Source organism: Perna viridis, chromosome 13, assembly GCF_037379345.1.
Source record: "Perna viridis isolate PV_CMFRI_1.1 ecotype Kerala chromosome 13, ASM3737934v1, whole genome shotgun sequence".
Lineage (NCBI taxonomy): Eukaryota > Metazoa > Mollusca > Bivalvia > Mytilida > Mytilidae > Perna > Perna viridis.
Window position 1 is genome coordinate 17,509,266 of NC_142457.1, and position 19,592 is coordinate 17,528,857.

A 19,592-nucleotide genomic window follows, 5' to 3' on the forward strand; every position below is an offset into this window, starting at 1 on the left:
AACACGAGGTGATAATATCTCCTTGTAAAATCAATGACAAATTGCTCATAGGAAGAAATACTAAAAAATACAATAAATATTATTATTATCATTATTTCAAAGGTATTTCACATGTACACGTTCTACTAGATTCCATCTAATTGACGAACGAACGGCCCCGTGCAGGCCCGGGTGTTAAAAGAATAGGCCTGCAGCAGCTAAGCTTGTCGTATAAGGCGACTAAATAGTGCTCAGAAACCGTGTTGGGAAAGATGCCACGTTCCTCGCACGTTAAAGAACCCTACTGTGGTATTCGGTAGGAGTAGGAACCTTTGCGCTCCGCCACAGGAGGCTAAATTGCCCGACCTTACCCATCCCCTTTTTCCAGTGGCAATCAAAATTTGTCGACCCTGTTATCCTTGTGACCCATCCTTTTTTTTCATTTCATGTTCATTTTATCATCCATTTCATGTTCATCGTCTGAATATAGCTGAAATAGTGCTGCTCGGACGTTAAACCCCAACAAACAAACAAACAAACAAACGAACGAACGGGCGTACCAGTAGGGATCGTCTGTTAAGTTATATGTACATGTAAGTGGCACTGGGTGCAACTATATAAAAATAGTGCATAAAGTATCATGGTTAAAATATTTCTATTTCATTTCAAAATGAAATCAAGATTAAAATAAATTAATGTCTTTATAAACTGGGTTTATCTATTAACAATACAGGAAAATTCCGAAATATGTAAAATTGATACAAGTCTCAAACCGTCCACCAGGGCCCGTCACTTTATTATAAGAAAAAGTTTAACTTAGTAATCATTTTGACATAATGGTACAAGACATTCTGTGTCAAGGATACATTAAGTATGAGCTGTCCATACCAACCAGACAGTCAAGGAAAAAAGGTGATGTATGATTCATGAAAGAAGCAGTTTTTACTACAGTTATTTATTAACTGATGATTTAAATACAATGTAAATTGCCCCTTTAATACAACAGGAGGTTTTAGCAACCATAATTTATACAGGACAATTGCCCTGTATTAATTTAATACAGGGCACATGCCCTGTATTAATTCTGGCCCTGTATAAAAGTTAAACTTGTCCATTTTTGTTTGAAACAGACTATAGAATTTTGTTTTTTTAAGTCATCAGTTAATAAAGGGATCATAAAATAACCATTTAATAACCCTATAGTATTAAATAGACACAAGATAATTACCAAATGCTGTTTTATGTATATATCAATCTGGATATAGGAGAATGAGACTATATAAGTACATTGCGAAAGGGAGATAAATGACAAAATATATAATGATTACGTTAAAAGGATTTTGTTTTGTCTTTAAGGGGCGGAGCTATCGTTTGACGGTGGTCATTTAATATGGTATGATATCCTTACAAACACTCTGTTTGTTTTGGTTTTAAAAAAAAAAAGTCAATTATTTCCTTACAGCATACGACATTTCCGAAAGAACGATTTTAAATCATTCTTTTATTTTATTTCAGAACATTTATATACATGAACATGTATCTGTAATGGTCTTGACTTGTTTTAGGTATTTGATGAAAATGGTGGGTTCAAACCAACTTTATATCTCTAAACCTCCTGTTTCCATAACGGTTAGTTTTTTGTGGGTTCAAACCAACTTTATATGTCTAAACCTCCTGTTTCCATAACGGTTAGTTTTTGTGGGTTCAAACCAACTTTATGTATCTAAACCTCCTGTTTCCATAACGGTTAGTTTTTTTTATCAGATGTACTGCAAATACTAATACTAACGGCATACGGATACATGTACACAGATATGCAGAGAAAGATGTTATAATACTGCACATGAAAGGGAGATTTATAGCATATTTAAAATCAAATTCATTTTGTGTGTCATATATATTTTGTATTTTAAAATATGACAACTGTCGCTGAACTCGTGCTTAAGGTCTAAAAATGCCGTGCAAGAAGTTATTTATGTAGTTTCTTCTATTTCTAGTCAGCCACTAGTTAATTACATGTAACCAACACCGCAGTTTTTGGTTTTGAGCAACGGCAAAATAAACCAAGGGATAGATTACCACTGGCTAAATTAAGCCAATAATTTAAGAAACTCAGGTCTGATGTGGATAGAAGCCATTCTCTGCATTTACATGTATGATTGTAAATAAAGACCATCGTCAATATATCGATATGTGAAATTAAAGCCAGCATCTAGCTTCCTAAGCCTTCTTTTCTATCACAAAATATACATATCAAATATTATTTAGACTAAACATTGAAGTGTTATAATATTAATTTGAGGGGTTTTTATTCCATAAAGAAATATATACACTGGAGCGACCTAACAAAAAGCCTTTACTCTCAGTGAGTCAACACTCACTGCCTCGGTGACTTCAATAAAATGCTAATCCTAATCCTGGAACAAAACACAACCTGGAGCGATCTACAGAAAGTGAAGGGGAGGGATTTTGGATAAAAGAACTCTGTTATACTTCCACACAGAAGTTCTTCCTGTTTTGTAGTTTGTTTTCATTACATGTACAGTGGTTGTAAATATATTTACTTTATTTTTTCACTCAAAGTTCGAGATCAGCCCAAAACGTGTGTCTCTATAATACAATGATCAAGATCTTTGTTTACTGTCGATAACATTTTAATACGTCACATGTATTCATCTGATATTAGGTAGTGAGTTGTGTTCACAGACCATTTGTACATGTACTTCCCGACATATTCGGTTTGTTTATGGCACCGAAGAAAGTCATTAGTTGACCAAAGACTTTGCTCATTATATGTTTTCGTATAGTGTATTAACATTTTTATCGGTAACTTTGTAGAAATCCTCTAGATTTATATTTATTTATGCTGTATCGCCGTGACTCGACGATCCGATACCCATAAAGTTTGCTGGTTGGTACAGTTGTAGCTGCTTCCTTTAGACTTTATATACTATTGCAGGCGGTGTTGCCACAGATATCCAAGAAGGGAAGGGGTCGAATTTTATTAGTCTTCTTACAGTGTATATTTTATATATTTGGTGTGGCTGCATTTTGTACATACATACCGCTGTCTTACCCGATACCATCAGCGGTTGTCTCTTTCATTTACTTCATGTGCTAATGTTTGCGCTCTGGATTTAACTTACGAGGAAGTATCACTAGGTTAACGAAAGCTTTATTTTATATAGCCTAGTTGGCCGAGTGTTCTAGAGCATTGGACTTAGTGAAGATGTCAGAGAAGAGAAGGGTTCGAATTCCGACGAGGGAGCGACATTTGCATCGCATTGATTCCAGAGTTGGGATGTAGCTTAGACTTATATATATATATATATATATATATATATATATATATATATATATATACAACGTCTCAGAATGTGACGACTCTATTTACTACACTGCTCCATCGGATCAAATTGATAAAAAGATAACGTAAACTTATAGTGGGGTCTGAAAAATTCCCAACGATGTTAGAACTGTCAAATTTGCGAAGCAAATTTTTGTCGTTCCCTCCGTGGAACACCGCCTGCACTAAGTCTAGCGTCCTAGACCACTCGGCCAGCTAGGCTATATAAAAATATAGCTTTCGCTGGCCGGGTGATTCCTCCTCGTAGGATTAATCTAGGGCTGTAACTTAGTACACCACTCGGCCAGCTAGGCTATATAAAATGTAGCTTTCGCTGGCCGGGTCATTCCTCCTCGTAGGATTAATCTAGGACTGTAACTTAGTACACGATGTATGGAATGATGTACATTATGTACATGTATGTGTAAAAATCGTCATCTTTATTTCATAACTTTTTTCTAAGTATCATACATTCTTTACTAGAATAGAACTGAAAAAAAACATGAAATCTAAACAATAGTGCCTGCAGATGGAACGGAAAAGAGAAGAGGATTATGTTTTACTGTATTAGCATTTATGTGACTGCTTTTTTTTTATCGTTCTTATAAAACTGGCTCAGTAGCGTCACTTATTTATTTGAACTAGTTTGCAAAATCCGCTATAATGATACATTAAACAAAGAAACAAAATATAAAAAAAATCTCCCAGTCCAGTTGACAATAGATTTGTACAGTTCTGTTTAAACCGAACCTCTTATGGACTTTAACATTTTTCGGTTTATAGATAGGTGTTCAGTTTATCTAAATGAAAAAAAAACACATTCCAATTTACGTAAAGGGATTGTATATAAAAATGTACTTGTATCGTTTGAACATTTTTTTTGTTACATGTATAATTCATAGTTCATTAAGACTGGTTTCACTGTACATGTAGTTTTAGCAATAGGTACATCCTCCGCCAATCCCGGCAATGCTCGGAATCAACGAGATTGGCCAAGGATTTGCGATTAGTAGTTCCAGAACCAGATAAGAAAAGTATTCCGACAGGTTTTCCCGCATAGTGCATAGGAGCAAAGAGGATACATGTAACTATATGTACATTGTATAATTGAGTTGTTCTGATCGATGCTTCTGCTAATTGTACATGTATTGTCTAAAATAGCATCATTGCTACTGTTCATCTTGATGCTACAAACCAGCTGAAACAGGTCATTCTCAATTTGCACGTGTCGATCAAAAGACGTATCTTAAAAAATTACCAGGAGCGAAAAGCAAGACAGAGGCCGATTAAAAGTAAGGTACCGACAACAGACATGAAAATACCGATGATTGTCCATACTGCTACGTCGGCGGCGTCAGTCTTTGGTTCCACGGCACAAGACCCTGTAATCAAGGCGTGTCTGAAAGAAATAAAAAAAAATAGAAGAAAATAGTTTTTTACACTCATTGTTAGTTCACAGTCGCGTCCCAATAGATACATTGTATCTATTTGCTCAAAATACGAAATTTATTAATACATGTATATGCATGGGAAACTTGATGCGCGACGCATAACAAAGATTAATTGATTGATTCTAATATGACGTCTTCTTATCGTCAAACAGTATACATGTATGTCGGTATACAACCCCACCTTCAGCACCTGCGCACTGTCTCTTTCCTTTCGTTGTTATTTCGAGACAAAACACTCACGTAAAAACGTTTACGCGATGATTTAACGGCTGAGAGGTTATCTAATACCATACAGATACTGATACTTATTCAATAGATGGTTTACTTGGATATTTGGTTTATTTCTTAATTAATCCAACTTCCATACGGGGAAGTTTAAACAGAACAGCCGTTATTTTGGCTACGCCTAGGGAAATTTTTGTCACAAAAATTACCGTATTTGTCATAATAGAACAGAAATAGTTCATTCCGGGGGTAGATTTGTACTCACTTTAACATGGGTTTGGCATTTATATTCTCATTTAACATCTCGCTATCGCTCGGTGTTAAATAATCGAATATAAATGCCGTACCCTTGTTAAAATGAGTACAAATCTACCCCCTCCATGAATTATTTCTTTATTATAGTTTAACGTCATTTGGCAGAAATCACATGCAAATCAGGGCGACAACGATTTACCTACAGACAGTCCGACACCGGATCTTTATTGTGTTATCTCAGAGAAACAAGGGTAGGAATGTCATCCAGCTCGAATACTCTATTTTGATTCCGAACCAACCAGTTGCAATTCTATCCCATAAAGTAATACGGCGTGCTTAGCGGGGAAGTAGTGAATATTAATTTTAAAGTCTTAATAAATATACAGTAATTTCTTTTAAGTGGAAAACAAAACGAAACAAACAAAAAAAAAAAAAAAAAAAAAAAAACGTCGAGCACCACCTCCTTTCATTGAATATTAAGGAAGTAGACCTAGGATAAAGGACACAATCCTTACAAATCTTTGGAAAGTTTGTATTTACCATTTTACAACCATCTCATGTAAGCATCAAAGTAACTTGGACTAATTTCATTCTGTTTCATGGGAAAGATTGAAAGGCTTTGATGAAATTGAATATGATACAAACATATCGTTGATTTAAAGAGTAACGTGTGTCCTATCCCTAGGTCTACCTCCTTAAGTTACATTGGTAAAGGTACCCAATAAAGAATACAATTTGTGGCTAAAAAAACCGCGGGAAATGTGAAGCGGCTCAGGTCTGTGATTCATTAAAAAGAGAAATTTTCTTCAAACCCTTGCTTTTCTCATAAATTTTCAATTTCACTCGACTTGATTGGTCGAAATTTCAGTTCAGGACGGATTAGAAGAAAAATCTCAATTTGAGATTCCTTACTAAACGCTTGGGTCCGGAATTTTTTCACTGGTTGTAGCTGAATTCGTATATATACATGTATACCACAGACTTGTTAGTACACTGTCACATGTTTTGTCTATACAGTTTTTTTTTCAGGAAGATCTTATAAAAAAGCTTTACGTACTTGGGATTTGAGATAATCATTCTTAAATATGTGAGGGACATTTTTGTGTTCTCTATCAAGTATTTTTTTCTTTTATAAATGAATCTTTAAAATTGGTGTGCACTTACTTTCATGTTTTGTCCAATAACTTATGAAAGCTCCCTCCCGGACGTTCGACACTTACTGTTTTAAGCATTAGCTTCCATGCAGCGCATTTCCAGTCGTCAGATACTTACTTGTATTGTTCGACCATGTACTTTATAGCAGCGCCTTCCTGGCCATTTGATAAATAACTGCTTTCAGTTTTCTCGTATATAAAGGAAATACAGTCGTAGTTTATAATTTTGCTCGCGGCATCTCCAACTAAAGTGTAAACCTACAAGAAAACAATTAGATCCTGTAAGACAGGCTATACTCTTCGTGTGGTTTTATTTGCTAGACGAGTGAACTACATTTGTATGTATGTATATATTTGTCAGGCGCGGATCCAAGGACTGGCATGTTGGGCGTACGCCCCCCCTTAAATCGGTAAGAAAAAATATTTTCACCACAAGTTTCACCCCATAATATTTTTTGCCGTGCTTTGCATGGCATATAATTCAATTAACGCCCCCAATAAATTCAAATCCTGGATCCGCCCCTGTTTGTATTATGTATTTTGATTAAAAGAAGTTTTTTGTATATGCATAAATATATATCCCGGTGGGGTTATTGTCTATTTCAATTGAATTTGACATATACACCATATCTTTTCTCGTAATACTATAAGAGTGTAAACCCTATACCACACCCTAAATATATATCGCATGCCCTATATCGCATACCCAATACCGCACCCTAGACCTATGTCGCATACCCAATATCACAGCCTAGACCAATGTCGCACCCTCGACCTATATGTATATCGCATACCTTATAGCGCACCCTAGACCTATGTATATCGCATACCCAATATCACACTCCTACATAGTTTGAAGTATAGTTAGTAAAACATACGATAAAATAAACATGACATGTTTTAATCTGCATCACATGCCGATTCAACACTCGACACATATCACCCCGCGGAGCGATGGCTCTTTAATTAGGTTATATGGAAGTCGCGGGTTGACATTATGGCAAAACAAAAGAAAAAAAACGAAAAAAAGGAAAACCAAGAGGCTCACAGGAGCATGAATCACTCACCTAGTTAATTGTTGGACTTTCAAGGGCAATAACTTTAAAAAGAAGCATTCTGACAATTTTGACTCAATGAGGACTTTGGTAGGACTTGTTATAAGGTTCATTTCATCAATTAAAAGGTTCATTCTATTTATTATAGTTTTCAAAATATTGGTTGAAAACGGCTAAAACATTTTTTGGCTTTCAAGAGCAATGATTCTAACAAGGAGTCATCCGACGAATTTGATCCCCGCAAACTTTCGTAGGCCTTATCAAAAGGATCATTTCAGCAATGGAAAGTTACATTTTATATATCATAGTACTTAAGATATTGGCCGAAAACCAAAAAAAATAAATAAATATATAAAAATAAAAATAAAAATAAAAATAAAAAAAAAGTAAACAAGTTTTCACCTTTCAATGGCAATAACTCTTACAAGGTGTCCTTTGGCAACTTTGATCCCCGGAGTCTTATGTAGGCCTAATAATGAGGGTCATTTCAGCAATAAAAATAATTTGGCTTAATTTAACGGTTTTGGAGATATATGAGAAAAACTGCTGACTGACCCCTTTGTTCTATTTTAGTAACAGCGGCCATGTTTTTCAATAGATCAAAAATCCCTACATTGGTCCTAAGAAAAAAAAACTTAAGGAACATTCATACCAAATTTGGTCCAATTGCTCAGGTAGTGTCAGAGGAGAAGATTTTTGAAAAAAAAATAGTATAAAAAAATAGCAAAAAGACGACGAAAAAGGGAAATAACTCAAACATTTCTTTTCAGATTAAAACAAAAACTTGGCCACGGTTAGATCTCATCTGCTGAACACTTTTATTTTGTCAATAAAAATTAGCAAAAAAAAAAAAGAAAAACGTCGAAAAAGGGAAATAACTCCAACATGGCGTATCAGATTAAAACAAAAAAATGGCCACGGATAGATCTCATCGTGCTGAACACTTTTATTTTGTCCTTATTTGGCTAAATCTAATGGTTTTGGAGATACATGTATATGCAAAGAAACTACTATCAAATTGATAGAGGCCAAAAACAATTTTCATTACTATACGGTAAATTATTAAAAAAAAATATGTATACACTTGACTGTCCTTCAGTTGGGACTTTGTTTTGGCGGATGCCACATAAAGTTTGTGTGATACACACGATCTATATACAAACTGACCTCCATATCGTAACGGGACAGGACAATAATAACATCATTCCCACAATTTCCTGTACCGAAATTCCAGCCCCTTTTCCGCAAATTAGCGGCGAATTCTGGAACGTATCCTTTCCCAAACCTGTAATATACAAAGTACATATTACAATAATCCACAACATAGTGTATAATACGAGTGTTTAATTTGATATCAACTTCCGGAAACGGACTAGCTACATGTAAATACATATAAATTAAATACGTACTATATTATGTAGATTATTATGCTGTATTCTTGTTTATTTAATTCGTGTCACTGTTTAGAGGATTCTGTTGGCAAAGAAAAGCATATCAATGTTAAGAAAACAAAACTAGGGTTAGCGGGTGGGCAAGATAACGACAGACAAGCATTTCATATAGAACTCTATGTAAAGTATATATATACATGTATGTATGGATATCTATGATATTGTAGCATATTTTATAAATGTAACACAAAGTTCAGGCCTGGATCTTCTACAAAAATCACAGTCAAATGAATTTGTACGGCAGCCGATTGGTATCAGTTGAGTTTTATTCTTAATGTGATATACATATGCATTGCAACAATATTAGCATATAACGGATGGTTTACATGTAGGTATAGCGTATATGTCAAAGAGACAACAACCCCATCGGTTGAAAATCTCAGCCCAAGACTACCCATTGGTCTTCGATGAACGACGAGGAAATCATCATACCACAAGGCAGGCTGCAGTTTGCCTCAAAACATCATTTTACACAGGTACATAGTACACAGGTACAGGTACATATATACATGTACATCATACTGTTGATATTACAAGTTATATAAACAATATAGGTACATTGTCGAAAATAATTGAAGATATGTGTATTCGGCTTGGAACGGGAGAAATAGCTCGGCGGAGCCTCGCATTTCCTACCAGTTCTGTCGCCTCATCACATATCTTCAATAATTTTCGACAATGTACCTATATTGTTTTTATCCTGTTATATTAATAGATTTGTGCGTGTACATTTTTAAAATAAAATTTTAAAACGCATATCCCCTGAGGAGACCCGATCGTTAAACCGGAAGAAAAACATTAATACGCATGGCGCATGACTCAGTAAACATTGAAATTTAATCCGCACCATATAATCCGCCAAAGCTATTTGACGAAAATAAGCAATGTATCAAAATTTATTTAATCCCAAGAGACAAATAAGTAAAATGAACAATAAATACAAATATTTTAAATGTTGTAAAGTCGATTTTAAGAACATTGAGGTTTTGAATTTCGCGGAGAAGGTGGAAGCTGACTTGTCTTGTTTCTGTTTCGTATATGGCAGTAGATTTCAGGGGTGAAATTTGTACACTAGTTTCTTTGGGATTTGAAATATTTGTTTGAAATTTTTGAAAAAGAGGGGGCCGTTGTATGGACAGATCTATAATGAAGTGTTCCTCAGATTCATTATCTTGGGGTTTAGGCAGTAATAAATCCAATAACATTACAGTTTCCTGGTCATTTGTCTCTTCTAGAGTTTTATCATATTGTAATGCTTCAATTTCTTTAAGTGGGGACCAGTTTATGTTAAATTGTGACGGACACTCTGGCTCCGAGTCCGACGTGACTGAAATGACAGGGAAAGTCGTCTGCAAACTGATAATGGATCAAATCTGAACGAGATTTTGGATTTGCCATATATATGACGGTGACAAAAAATACAAACAAAATCATTATTTGATTTACATAAAATCTTTTATTTCATTCAGTTGAAAAAAAATGAAAACGAAACAAAACAGCGAAAAAAAGATTAACCAGATACGCAATCGCAATGTGTTTATATCGTATCTATGGTGGCGGCCATGATTAATTTATGCATACCAGAAAAAAGTAGTTCCGCCGATCACGTGAATGTGAGGAGCCAGAAAGTCGATAACCCGCTAATGTACGAATACAGCAAAAAATAACCGCATACCTTTATTCGTTTAACAAACAACCTCATTGCAGGATAAATAGCTACATTTGTAGCTTGCTATACATTTATAACACGTTTTATAAATAAGTACCTAAAGTTACTATGATACAGCTTCACAACTTTAAACTTGAAAAAAAAAACTTGTCTGGTAAAATTCTCAACTCTTTGTAACATCAACGACATGGACATTAAGAATATTCTCAAACTCAAGTTTTTTTAATTTCGTGGCACCTGAGCTATAAATCATGCAACTAAATAACTGAGAGCATGTATTGGGAAGTGTAGTGTTGAAAGGTAGGTATACTTCTTATTTATGGAAGAATTTCCACACACACACACACACACACAAAACAATAGAGTATTCAAACAATCACATATATTTAGATGAATATGAACTTTACATTTTGGTGCAAATAAAATATATCAATCAATCAATCAACACAATCAATACATGTATATAAATTGGTATGTACATGATGTATATGAGCCTCCAGCCAGTAACTAGAAACCTTATCGTAAGTCTTGGATATAGGGTTATTTTAAAATTGTCTAAAGAGAGGTGTACACGAGTTCTAAGCGCGTACCTAGAATCCACTCTTTAACCTCTCGTAATTCAGTTACAGTACTCCTATGAAGCAGATATAAGACCCTCTTCTTAATAACGATTTCCGAAATTTCCGTCTTTGGTTTCATAATTTTTTTAGAATCCGCGGGCAAATGCTAGACTTGATCTTTTGAGCGTTTTTTTTTCAATGGTTGCACCTAAGATGATCTTTATGTACCAGTATCGTATTGCATATCCAAAACATGGATGCTATTAAAATATAGCACATTTTCTTTTTGCCTCTTTACAAACTAATGTTTTGTCAAAAGATATGAACAATGACTTATAAAATAGAGAAAACATTACACTGTAAGATGAAGAACGTTTTAAAAGAAAATCTAACATAATAACATAAAAATGTTCCACTGAAAGCGTTGGTTTGATGAGTGCAAAACGAAAGTGAAAGTAGGGAAAATGGCTATTTATAGTTCAAGACTACTTTTCTGTCCGATCTTCGTGGACTCACCCTTTTTTCTATACGGGAAATTATTTTTTCACATGTCCTTAGAAATGCTACATAAGTGAAAGTTTTATTGAATCAATTTACATATTTTTGAAAAAAAAATCCTAAAAATATGCACTTCACTATAAATGTCTATGGAAAATTAATACGATACTGAGACCTTTAGTCTAAAGAGAGCTTCTAGTTGCTGGCCCCTGACCAGTTTACTACTGAAATGTACACAAATTGTTGCACATGAAAGCAACTTCAAATGTTCTTAATTTGATTCTAACCAATGGAGATCATATGCATATTGTCTTCTTGTGCACGTATAGGTACAATATACTGAATGAGTTCGGAGGTTTGACAAATGACCACACTCCGTTAAAAATTATTGCTGAATTAAGTATTGTTTTCACACAGACTTTGTAAGAGAAAATGTCGAATTGGTACGGTTTATTTGGAACATGCTTGAGAGCTTTTTCCTAATTTTGCCTCTGTTCGTTTGTTTTTTCTCGAAGTTTCTAGTCCCGCCTTTCGAGAACTGCCGCTCATTTGGATTCGAAGTCCTTGCCGGCTTTGGCTGGAATTCAGAGAACAAAATAGGCAATAGTTAGAAACGATAAATAATAAAATAATAAAATGAGAGGACCCTTAACACGTGTATTTGTAAATGTAGATGATGAAGAAGAAAAAAAAATAACGACATTCATCATCATCTGACATGAACTTATACTGCTAAAAATTGAAATTGAAATACAAAATTTCCTTTGTTAACTACTGTGAATGTTTTATTATTCGTGGGTATCAATAGTCGTGGTTTGTCGAAATGTTGCTGCAAGGTTGTAGGTTGCCTGTGCTGTCGTGCCAGGTATTCTCCCAATTGTACAGGAAGTTTATATCGGAAAGTACCTAAAATCGATTACAACACACGCCCTTTATAATTTTACAATGCCACACATCAAATTTGAATTCATTCCATCCTGTCATTTGGAACTGTGATAATTGAGACGAAGTTCGGGGCGGGCGGATGGTTTGACGGAATGATGGACGGAAGAAATAATCAAGAGATCCGAACCAATGTTATAGTGGAAATCTAAAGAATGTTATCCAGTGACAAAGACCAGACATGGAAAACAAGCACACACAACAAAAAGATAAAAATTGCCAAAATAATACATACAAAGTAACAAAATTAAATGAGCAACTCGGACTCCACTAAAAACTGGGAGCGTGGACCAGGTGCACTGATAGGTTAAGCGTCCTCTGCTTTTCTAGAAACACCCGCCGAGACGAAAGAGGAAAGGAAAACAACTATGATACGTTGAAAAAAATCAGTTTTCATGGTGCACCGTAACAATTCATTACTTCGTTATGACGACCATAAGACTTCTGTAGTGATGACTTCAATCTTGTAGCAATATACATGTAACACTGCTCCAAAGGCCTAGTTGGAAGAAGTATTGGGCGATACAAAAAGTCTGCATAGTTACGAAACTGAAATTAAAGGATCTGCCGTAACGATGTTCCTTCTCTTGGATCAGATCTGCTATAAAGATAGCCCCATATGACAGAAGGAATAGGTCAGCAAGTAGACGAGCACAATTTGTTCTCACTGGAATGCCTACCGTTTGTTAAAAACGCGTACACCACACTGGAAAGATATATTGTCAATCATAAAATCGAGCATTTTGAACACATCTTCTTCGGTATATTTGGAAGATGATTTGAAATTATTTTTTTTACAAAGTATGAGGAATCTTAACCTAGAACTACATGTACATATTTATATGTATGTATACCGTCTTTTTTAAGAAACAACGAGTCAGTAATGGTAGGGTATTATTTATTGAAAAAAAATTTTAAATGTGTAAAATTGACAAAAATGGCAAATAAAGTCCTAGCACCTCCCTTTTTCTGAGTAACCCCGGATGGTACCCCTCAAAGTGTCTGAATCCGCCCCTGGTTTGACTGCACCATAAAATCCACGAACACTGGTATCCTACGAACAAAATATAGTTTTTTTTCCGGAGCACATATATGTCTAGAATCTTCAAAAAATACTTTTTCTTGAACAAGTTTACAACTAAACACACCTTTTTTATCGCGATTTTCTTGGCGTTTAATATGAGCCATCTTCTGTTTTTCTCTACTCTTGTTTACACCTGTTTTGTGGATTAAAAAGACAAACATTAACAACACACTACAGTTGAAATGGAATTAGAAGCTAACGCCGTTAAAATAACAGAAATTCTATTTGCAAAAATGATCAAAAGTAAATTTGTACAAAGGAACTGAGTTCAAAATCATGCAAACTTATTATAATATCTAAAATATCAAGTCATGCAAATTTATATAATTTCTAAAACAATTACTCTCCCTCTTACATCAATATGGAGAACTGCCTAGGATCGATAACTCTGTATGAGAGATTGAAATAATTTGTTCGGACTTGATATATATTTGCGTTTGAATATGTACATGTATGTACATGTACAGGGTATGTAAGACATCAAGACCATTTTGATGTTAAATTGCTTAATGAATTGATAAAAATATACATGTATGCTGAAATATAAATTTGTTTCCTTTTCAAACGCATTCACAAATGCACTTGCCTGAAGGTCCTGATACCAGGAGTGCTGGTAGGCGTCGTGTTTTTTTTTTTTACCATGACAATCCAATCTGATAAAACATCAAAAAGATATTCCGCCACTGGCTTCTGTTGCCTGGGTTGTGATAATCCCACAAGTTTTTAATTCTTTTATTATTTCCTCTGACAATCGTCGATCTGGACATGTTATCGGAACATCACAGATAAGCTCTGGTGATATTTTCCAAATATCCCTATTGAAGCATGCCGTGCAACAGCCAGCTTCCACAAAAAGTGCACCAATCTTCGAAGAGGTCCTCGTTGAAAGGCAGCGACGTTACTATGATGCCGGTTCGTTACGTCGACTTCGATAACGCTCCAAAGCATTGGATGAAGGAAGTAATTGTTACGTCGAAGATTTACATTCAGCCTGCACTCCACAGTATTGTAGAACTGCCTAATTTTTGTCTTGTAATCTGATGCTTTGTAACATTTATTACTTTAAAAAATTGTCAAGCATCTGTAAATCTATATATATCTAGAAATAGCTCAAAGCAAGGCCTTCAGGGTGCAGTGAAAATATTCTGGAAAAACATAACCTACAGCAAATAGGTTTACCATAGAAAAGCATGCAAAAATTTGCAAAAAAGTTCATAAAATCAGGTTTAAAAATATCAAATTTCCCGCAAAATATCTTAAATTTTTATTTCATGCCCTGAAACTGTCCAAACTTTTTCCTTCGAAAACCCCTTCTCATATAGGTATCGCCGGTCAGATTTTGAGCTATTTCACTTTGTAATCCACTTATTAAATTTAGCATGGTAAAAAATTGACTTACTTTCACTTTCACAATGAAGTCAAATTGTCACTGAAAAAAGCCCCTTCGACATTGAAAATATACAAAACATTGCAAAATACTTTGAAAAGTCTCCTTTTTCAGAAAATGTTTTATCAACAATAGATTCTTCATTTTTAATCACTATAGCAACCACTGGTTTCCATTTATGTCATTTCTCATCCTAGCCAAAAGTGCGAAACTAAACTAAACTGTGGAGTGCTGGCTCAAATCAATCTCCGAAACAGAGGTATGTATCTCCTTCGTCCCTGTACTAACCTTTGGGTACTCCGACATTTACAGTGTAGGAACGGAAGTGTACATGCAGTTTTGCTGTATGTCGCACAAATTTGTCATGTCAGTTTAGTATTTTTGAAGCGTACACGAATCCAGAATGAATTTCGGTTTTGTGATTTCTTCGAAAGTATCTACACGAAACTGACATAACTGTACGAGATATACATGTTGTAAACAACTTTGTGCGAGATACGGAAAAAATGTACACTTCCGTTCCTACATGTACAGTACACTGTGATAATAGTAAAATCAAAATAAAAAATCTGATTTACTATTATCCACAAAAAGACGTTGCAATATGGCGTAAAAGGAACTACCGGTACTAATTGTTCCAAGTAACTTCGCATTAGACAAAAACTTCGGAAACAAACTCCCGAGATACCAGCACATCAAAACAGAACATGTCAAAAACATGGAAAAAAAAACTCTGCAGACCAAGAAGCTCCGAGTCTGATAATTTGAAGTACATGTATGAACTCAGTTATCACATGTATCATATTACAATAAAACTGCATTAATTATAAATCCTTTCCGTGACTAAAGGGTTCAGGACACCCACCCCATAAAAACAAAAACAAACAAACATGACTGGATATGTAGCTATTTATCTAGGTTGAAAGAAAAAAAATCACAATGATGGGAGAAAATTTGTGCCACGTAGTTGAAGTTTAAACTGCTCCCAATATCAAATATATGCAGCCCAACTAGTATATTGTGTTATACCATGCTATATACTAATGGGGCTGCATATTTGATAGTGGGAGCTAGCCCTCGTGCCATGGGGGTGGGGGTGAGATGTACATGTACATGTAAGAAAAAGTACCTTTCCTTCCACTCTCCTCATAGAAGACATTCGTATATAATTGAGACTGCCAGTGGGGGAATGCTTACCCAGTAAACCACAGTACATCTATCCTGTTCACAAAAGCCACTGATATGACATATTCGTCAACTTTTCCGCCACAGATGTTGTCTTTAGGCTTCACATCAGCAACAATCTGGTCTATTTCATCAGCTACAGGTGATAAAATGTAGAATGATTGATACTTCTGATTGGTCAGGACGTATTTGACGAGTACGCAACGATGGTGCGACGTAATTCAAATTGGTCCATTCACAACAGCCTCAGGGTTCACTATAAAGTTATATTAAGGCGCACTGTTTGGCACACCAAATTAAAAGTTGAAATTTGGTGGATATATTGTTTAAATGTAGTTAAGCATTTACATGTATACATAGACAGATGTAATATCTGTTATGGCAAACAGTTGTAATTTAAATGAAGAAATTATGGTATCCGGGACGTTTCAGTCCTCTGTCGTGTTAGGTTCTCTCCTCAGCATCAGATAGCTGATTTTCAAAATACCTAATTTCGCACGAATGTTTCGTTCTATAATTCGAAAAGGGTCTTATTATTTTTACCCTTTTTCCACCTACTCCATGCATACTTTCATCCTGTGGTAGTGTCTAAGTACCTGATATTTTATAAAACATAGTATTTGGCTGTTAGTTTTGGAACGGCATCCCTGATTTGTACTAAAACTCATTAAAATTTGGGCAGTATGTTACCATGGCTACTGGATTTTATAACAATAATCACTAAATTACTTATATATGACTTGAATCTCCACATCCCAAAAATTTCAAAAATATGCACATTTCTATGACAAAACACTAGAAATTTCTGTGCGGGCTGTCTCAAGACAGCTTTATTTCAACCAATTAAGACCAAATTTTCAGAAATGACCTACATCTGGCGGGTGTTTCTAGAAAAGCAGAGGACGCTTACCATACCGGTGCACCTGGTCCATGCGCCCAGTTTTTAGTGGAGTCCGAGTTGCTCATTTACTTTTGTTACTTTGTATGTATGATTTTAGTTACTTAATGGTCTTTGTTGTATATGTCTGTTTTCCATGTCTGGTCTTTGTCCCTGGGTTACATTCTTTTGATTACCGCTATAACCTTGGTTCCCTTGATTACTCTTTGTACATGTAACCGTACTGTACCACCTTGTCATGCTTTCATGATTTCTATCATTAGCATTTGATACAACGCTGATTCGTTTGCGTACCTGTGTACCAGCATAGCAATGCACATACACACACAAACGTTGGGGTACTACAAATGTAGGTATACATTCAAAAGTTGACATGGGACTGCAATTTAACTGAAATTATAGCTCCGTCGATACAAAGCCACACATAAATCACATTTGAAATCAATAAATTCATTGAGAGCTGAAATAATTCCGACAAATTTCGCACGGACGAATTGACGGACGGACACAGTGATTCCAATATACTACCCACACTGTAATTGGGGGTATTATATAAGATTTTTACACGTAAAATTTACATCTACATGTACATAAATGTGCATGTATGTTACATTAAAACAAATTCTCAAGTGAGGTTACAGACCGGTACGGACACACGTGTTTCCTAGAGGTTAACACATTCAAATTGAGTTTTTCCACAAATCAAGCCAAATATCAACCAATCAGCGGGACTAACTGGAAGTACATGTATTCAAAAAGAATTAAGGACAAAATTACCAGTCTGACCTTCTATCTTTATGAAACTGGATCCTGAAAATATCCCGTTGTCTTACTTGAATCCTCGAAAGACCTTTACTATGGTAAAAAAATGATGCCGTAAGAATGGACCGAAAGCTATATACTAATTTTATACAAGACAATACAAAAGGGGTGATCCTGTTGATTAACCAGAACAATATTACAGTGAATGTTGTAGACATTGTACATACATGTACATGTAGCTGTATGTATAAACATGTATAAGCGCTGTCTCTCCAATAGACACCTAGAGAAAGCCGTTATAAAAATACTCCCATTATGCATCGCCTTAAAATTATTAAGTCGTACAGCAAATGGGTACTAGATAATCGAAAAACGAGGTTTTGTTTGTTTGTTGGGGTTTAACGTCCGAGCAGCAATATTTCAGCTATATTCAGACAATGAACATGAAATGGATGATAAAATGAACATGCAATGAAAAAAAAGGATGGGTCACAAGGATAATAGGGTCGACAAATTTTGATTGCCACTGGAAAAAGGGGGCATGGGTAAGGTCGGGCAATTTAGCCTCCTGTGGCGGAGCGCAAAGGTTCCTACTTCTATCGAATACCACAGCAGGGTTCTTTAACTTGCAAAGAACGTGGCAGCTTTCCCAACACGGTGCACCACTATGGTTTGCGGTCAGGTTTTCCGTATTATAGCCTGACAACCCCAGCATGTAACACACCAGGGGTACCCCATTCCACTACCTGGGGCACACATCCCACTTGCTCTGTGGGCAGAGCGCCTAGCCCCCGGCTAGGTTTCAGAGCACTATTTAGTCGCCTTATACGACAAGCTTAGCGCTGCTGCAGGCCTATTCTTTTAACACCCGGACCTGCACGGGGCCGAAAAACGAGGGAAAAGGGAGTCACGGAACAAGTCACTATGCAATATATCAATTAACTAATAGCATTCCCTCCAATCATACCAATAGTAGTCGAGAAATCTGTTACAGAAAAGTATAATGGAAAAGACAATATGATTGTCACATAGCCTGTAGCATATCTAGTTAGCTAGATAAAGAAGTTAATCTTGCAAGACAATGGAAATGTATCTCAACTGGTGAAAAGTGCATGGCCATACTAACCATTAGGAATAAGGCAGGGGCGGATCCAAACACTTTGAAACAGGAGGGGTGCCAGCCGGGGTTCCTCTGCAAAAGGGCAGTGATAGGACATAATTTAACATTTTATGTCAATTTTACACATAAAAGTGATAAATTATCTAATAACAAGGAGGGGTGCCAAACCTGCACCCTCCCTCGACAGAACACTGTACGTGAACATATTTTACACTACGTATATAATTTTATGTACCTTCATGTTTCCCAATTATGGAGCAAGGATCGCATACATATGTTGAATTGCAACCTCTTCCACAAAGGCCGCTTTGGCTCCTTGGATTCGGGTAATCGACAGGCGTCCACAAGACTTGACATTTTGCTTCAGGACACGCATGCATAGAAACAAGGAGTACATTCAGAGTGACTGCTAACACTGATGAAATATAGAACATGCTTGTTCCAAGTGGTCAATCCATAAGTCGGCTATTCAGTCCATTATCACACAGAAACACGTATTTGCGTTCCTTTGCTATATCAGCTACCTGAAGACCGATGCATTGTCCTATTTAAATGTGTTGTTTATGCGACG

At 35.7% G+C, this 19,592-nt stretch overlaps 1 protein-coding gene and 1 long non-coding RNA gene across 3 annotated transcripts; both read right to left on the reverse strand.

Moving 5' to 3' along the window:
• Positions 1-3,750: 3,750 nt before the first annotated feature.
• On the reverse strand, positions 3,751-19,582 carry LOC148599789 (uncharacterized). Of its 2 annotated transcripts, XM_088557842.1 has the most exons (6): positions 19,257-19,582; positions 16,254-16,377; positions 8,633-8,750; positions 6,529-6,668; positions 4,584-4,724; positions 3,751-4,125 (listed from the first exon to the last, which is right to left on the reverse strand). In XM_088557842.1, coding segments are annotated over exons 1-6 (723 nt in total). In that variant the 5' UTR covers positions 19,456-19,582; the 3' UTR covers positions 3,751-4,124. The 2 variants fall into 2 exon arrangements, with proteins under 2 accessions (XP_088413968.1, XP_088413967.1); XM_088557841.1 differs by having other exon boundaries at positions 3,751-4,724.
• On the reverse strand, positions 10,953-15,524 carry LOC148599790 (uncharacterized). Its single transcript, XR_015917823.1, has 3 exons — positions 14,256-15,524; positions 13,734-13,802; positions 10,953-12,220 (listed from the first exon to the last, which is right to left on the reverse strand). It is a non-coding gene; the product is annotated as an uncharacterized LOC148599790 (long non-coding RNA).
• Positions 19,583-19,592: the final 10 nt, after the last annotated feature.

Coding starts and splice junctions, on each gene's coding strand:
- LOC148599789 (XM_088557841.1), bottom strand. CDS start 19,455: ATGTTCTATATTTCATCAGTGTTAGCAGTCACTCTGAATGTACTCCTT. Junction 16,378..19,256: donor CATAATTGGGAAACATGAAG/GTACATAAAATT, acceptor TATCACCTGTAG/CTGATGAAATAGACCAGATT. Junction 8,751..16,253: donor GATGTACTGTGGTTTACTGG/GTAAGCATTCCC, acceptor TGTATATTACAG/GTTTGGGAAAGGATACGTTC.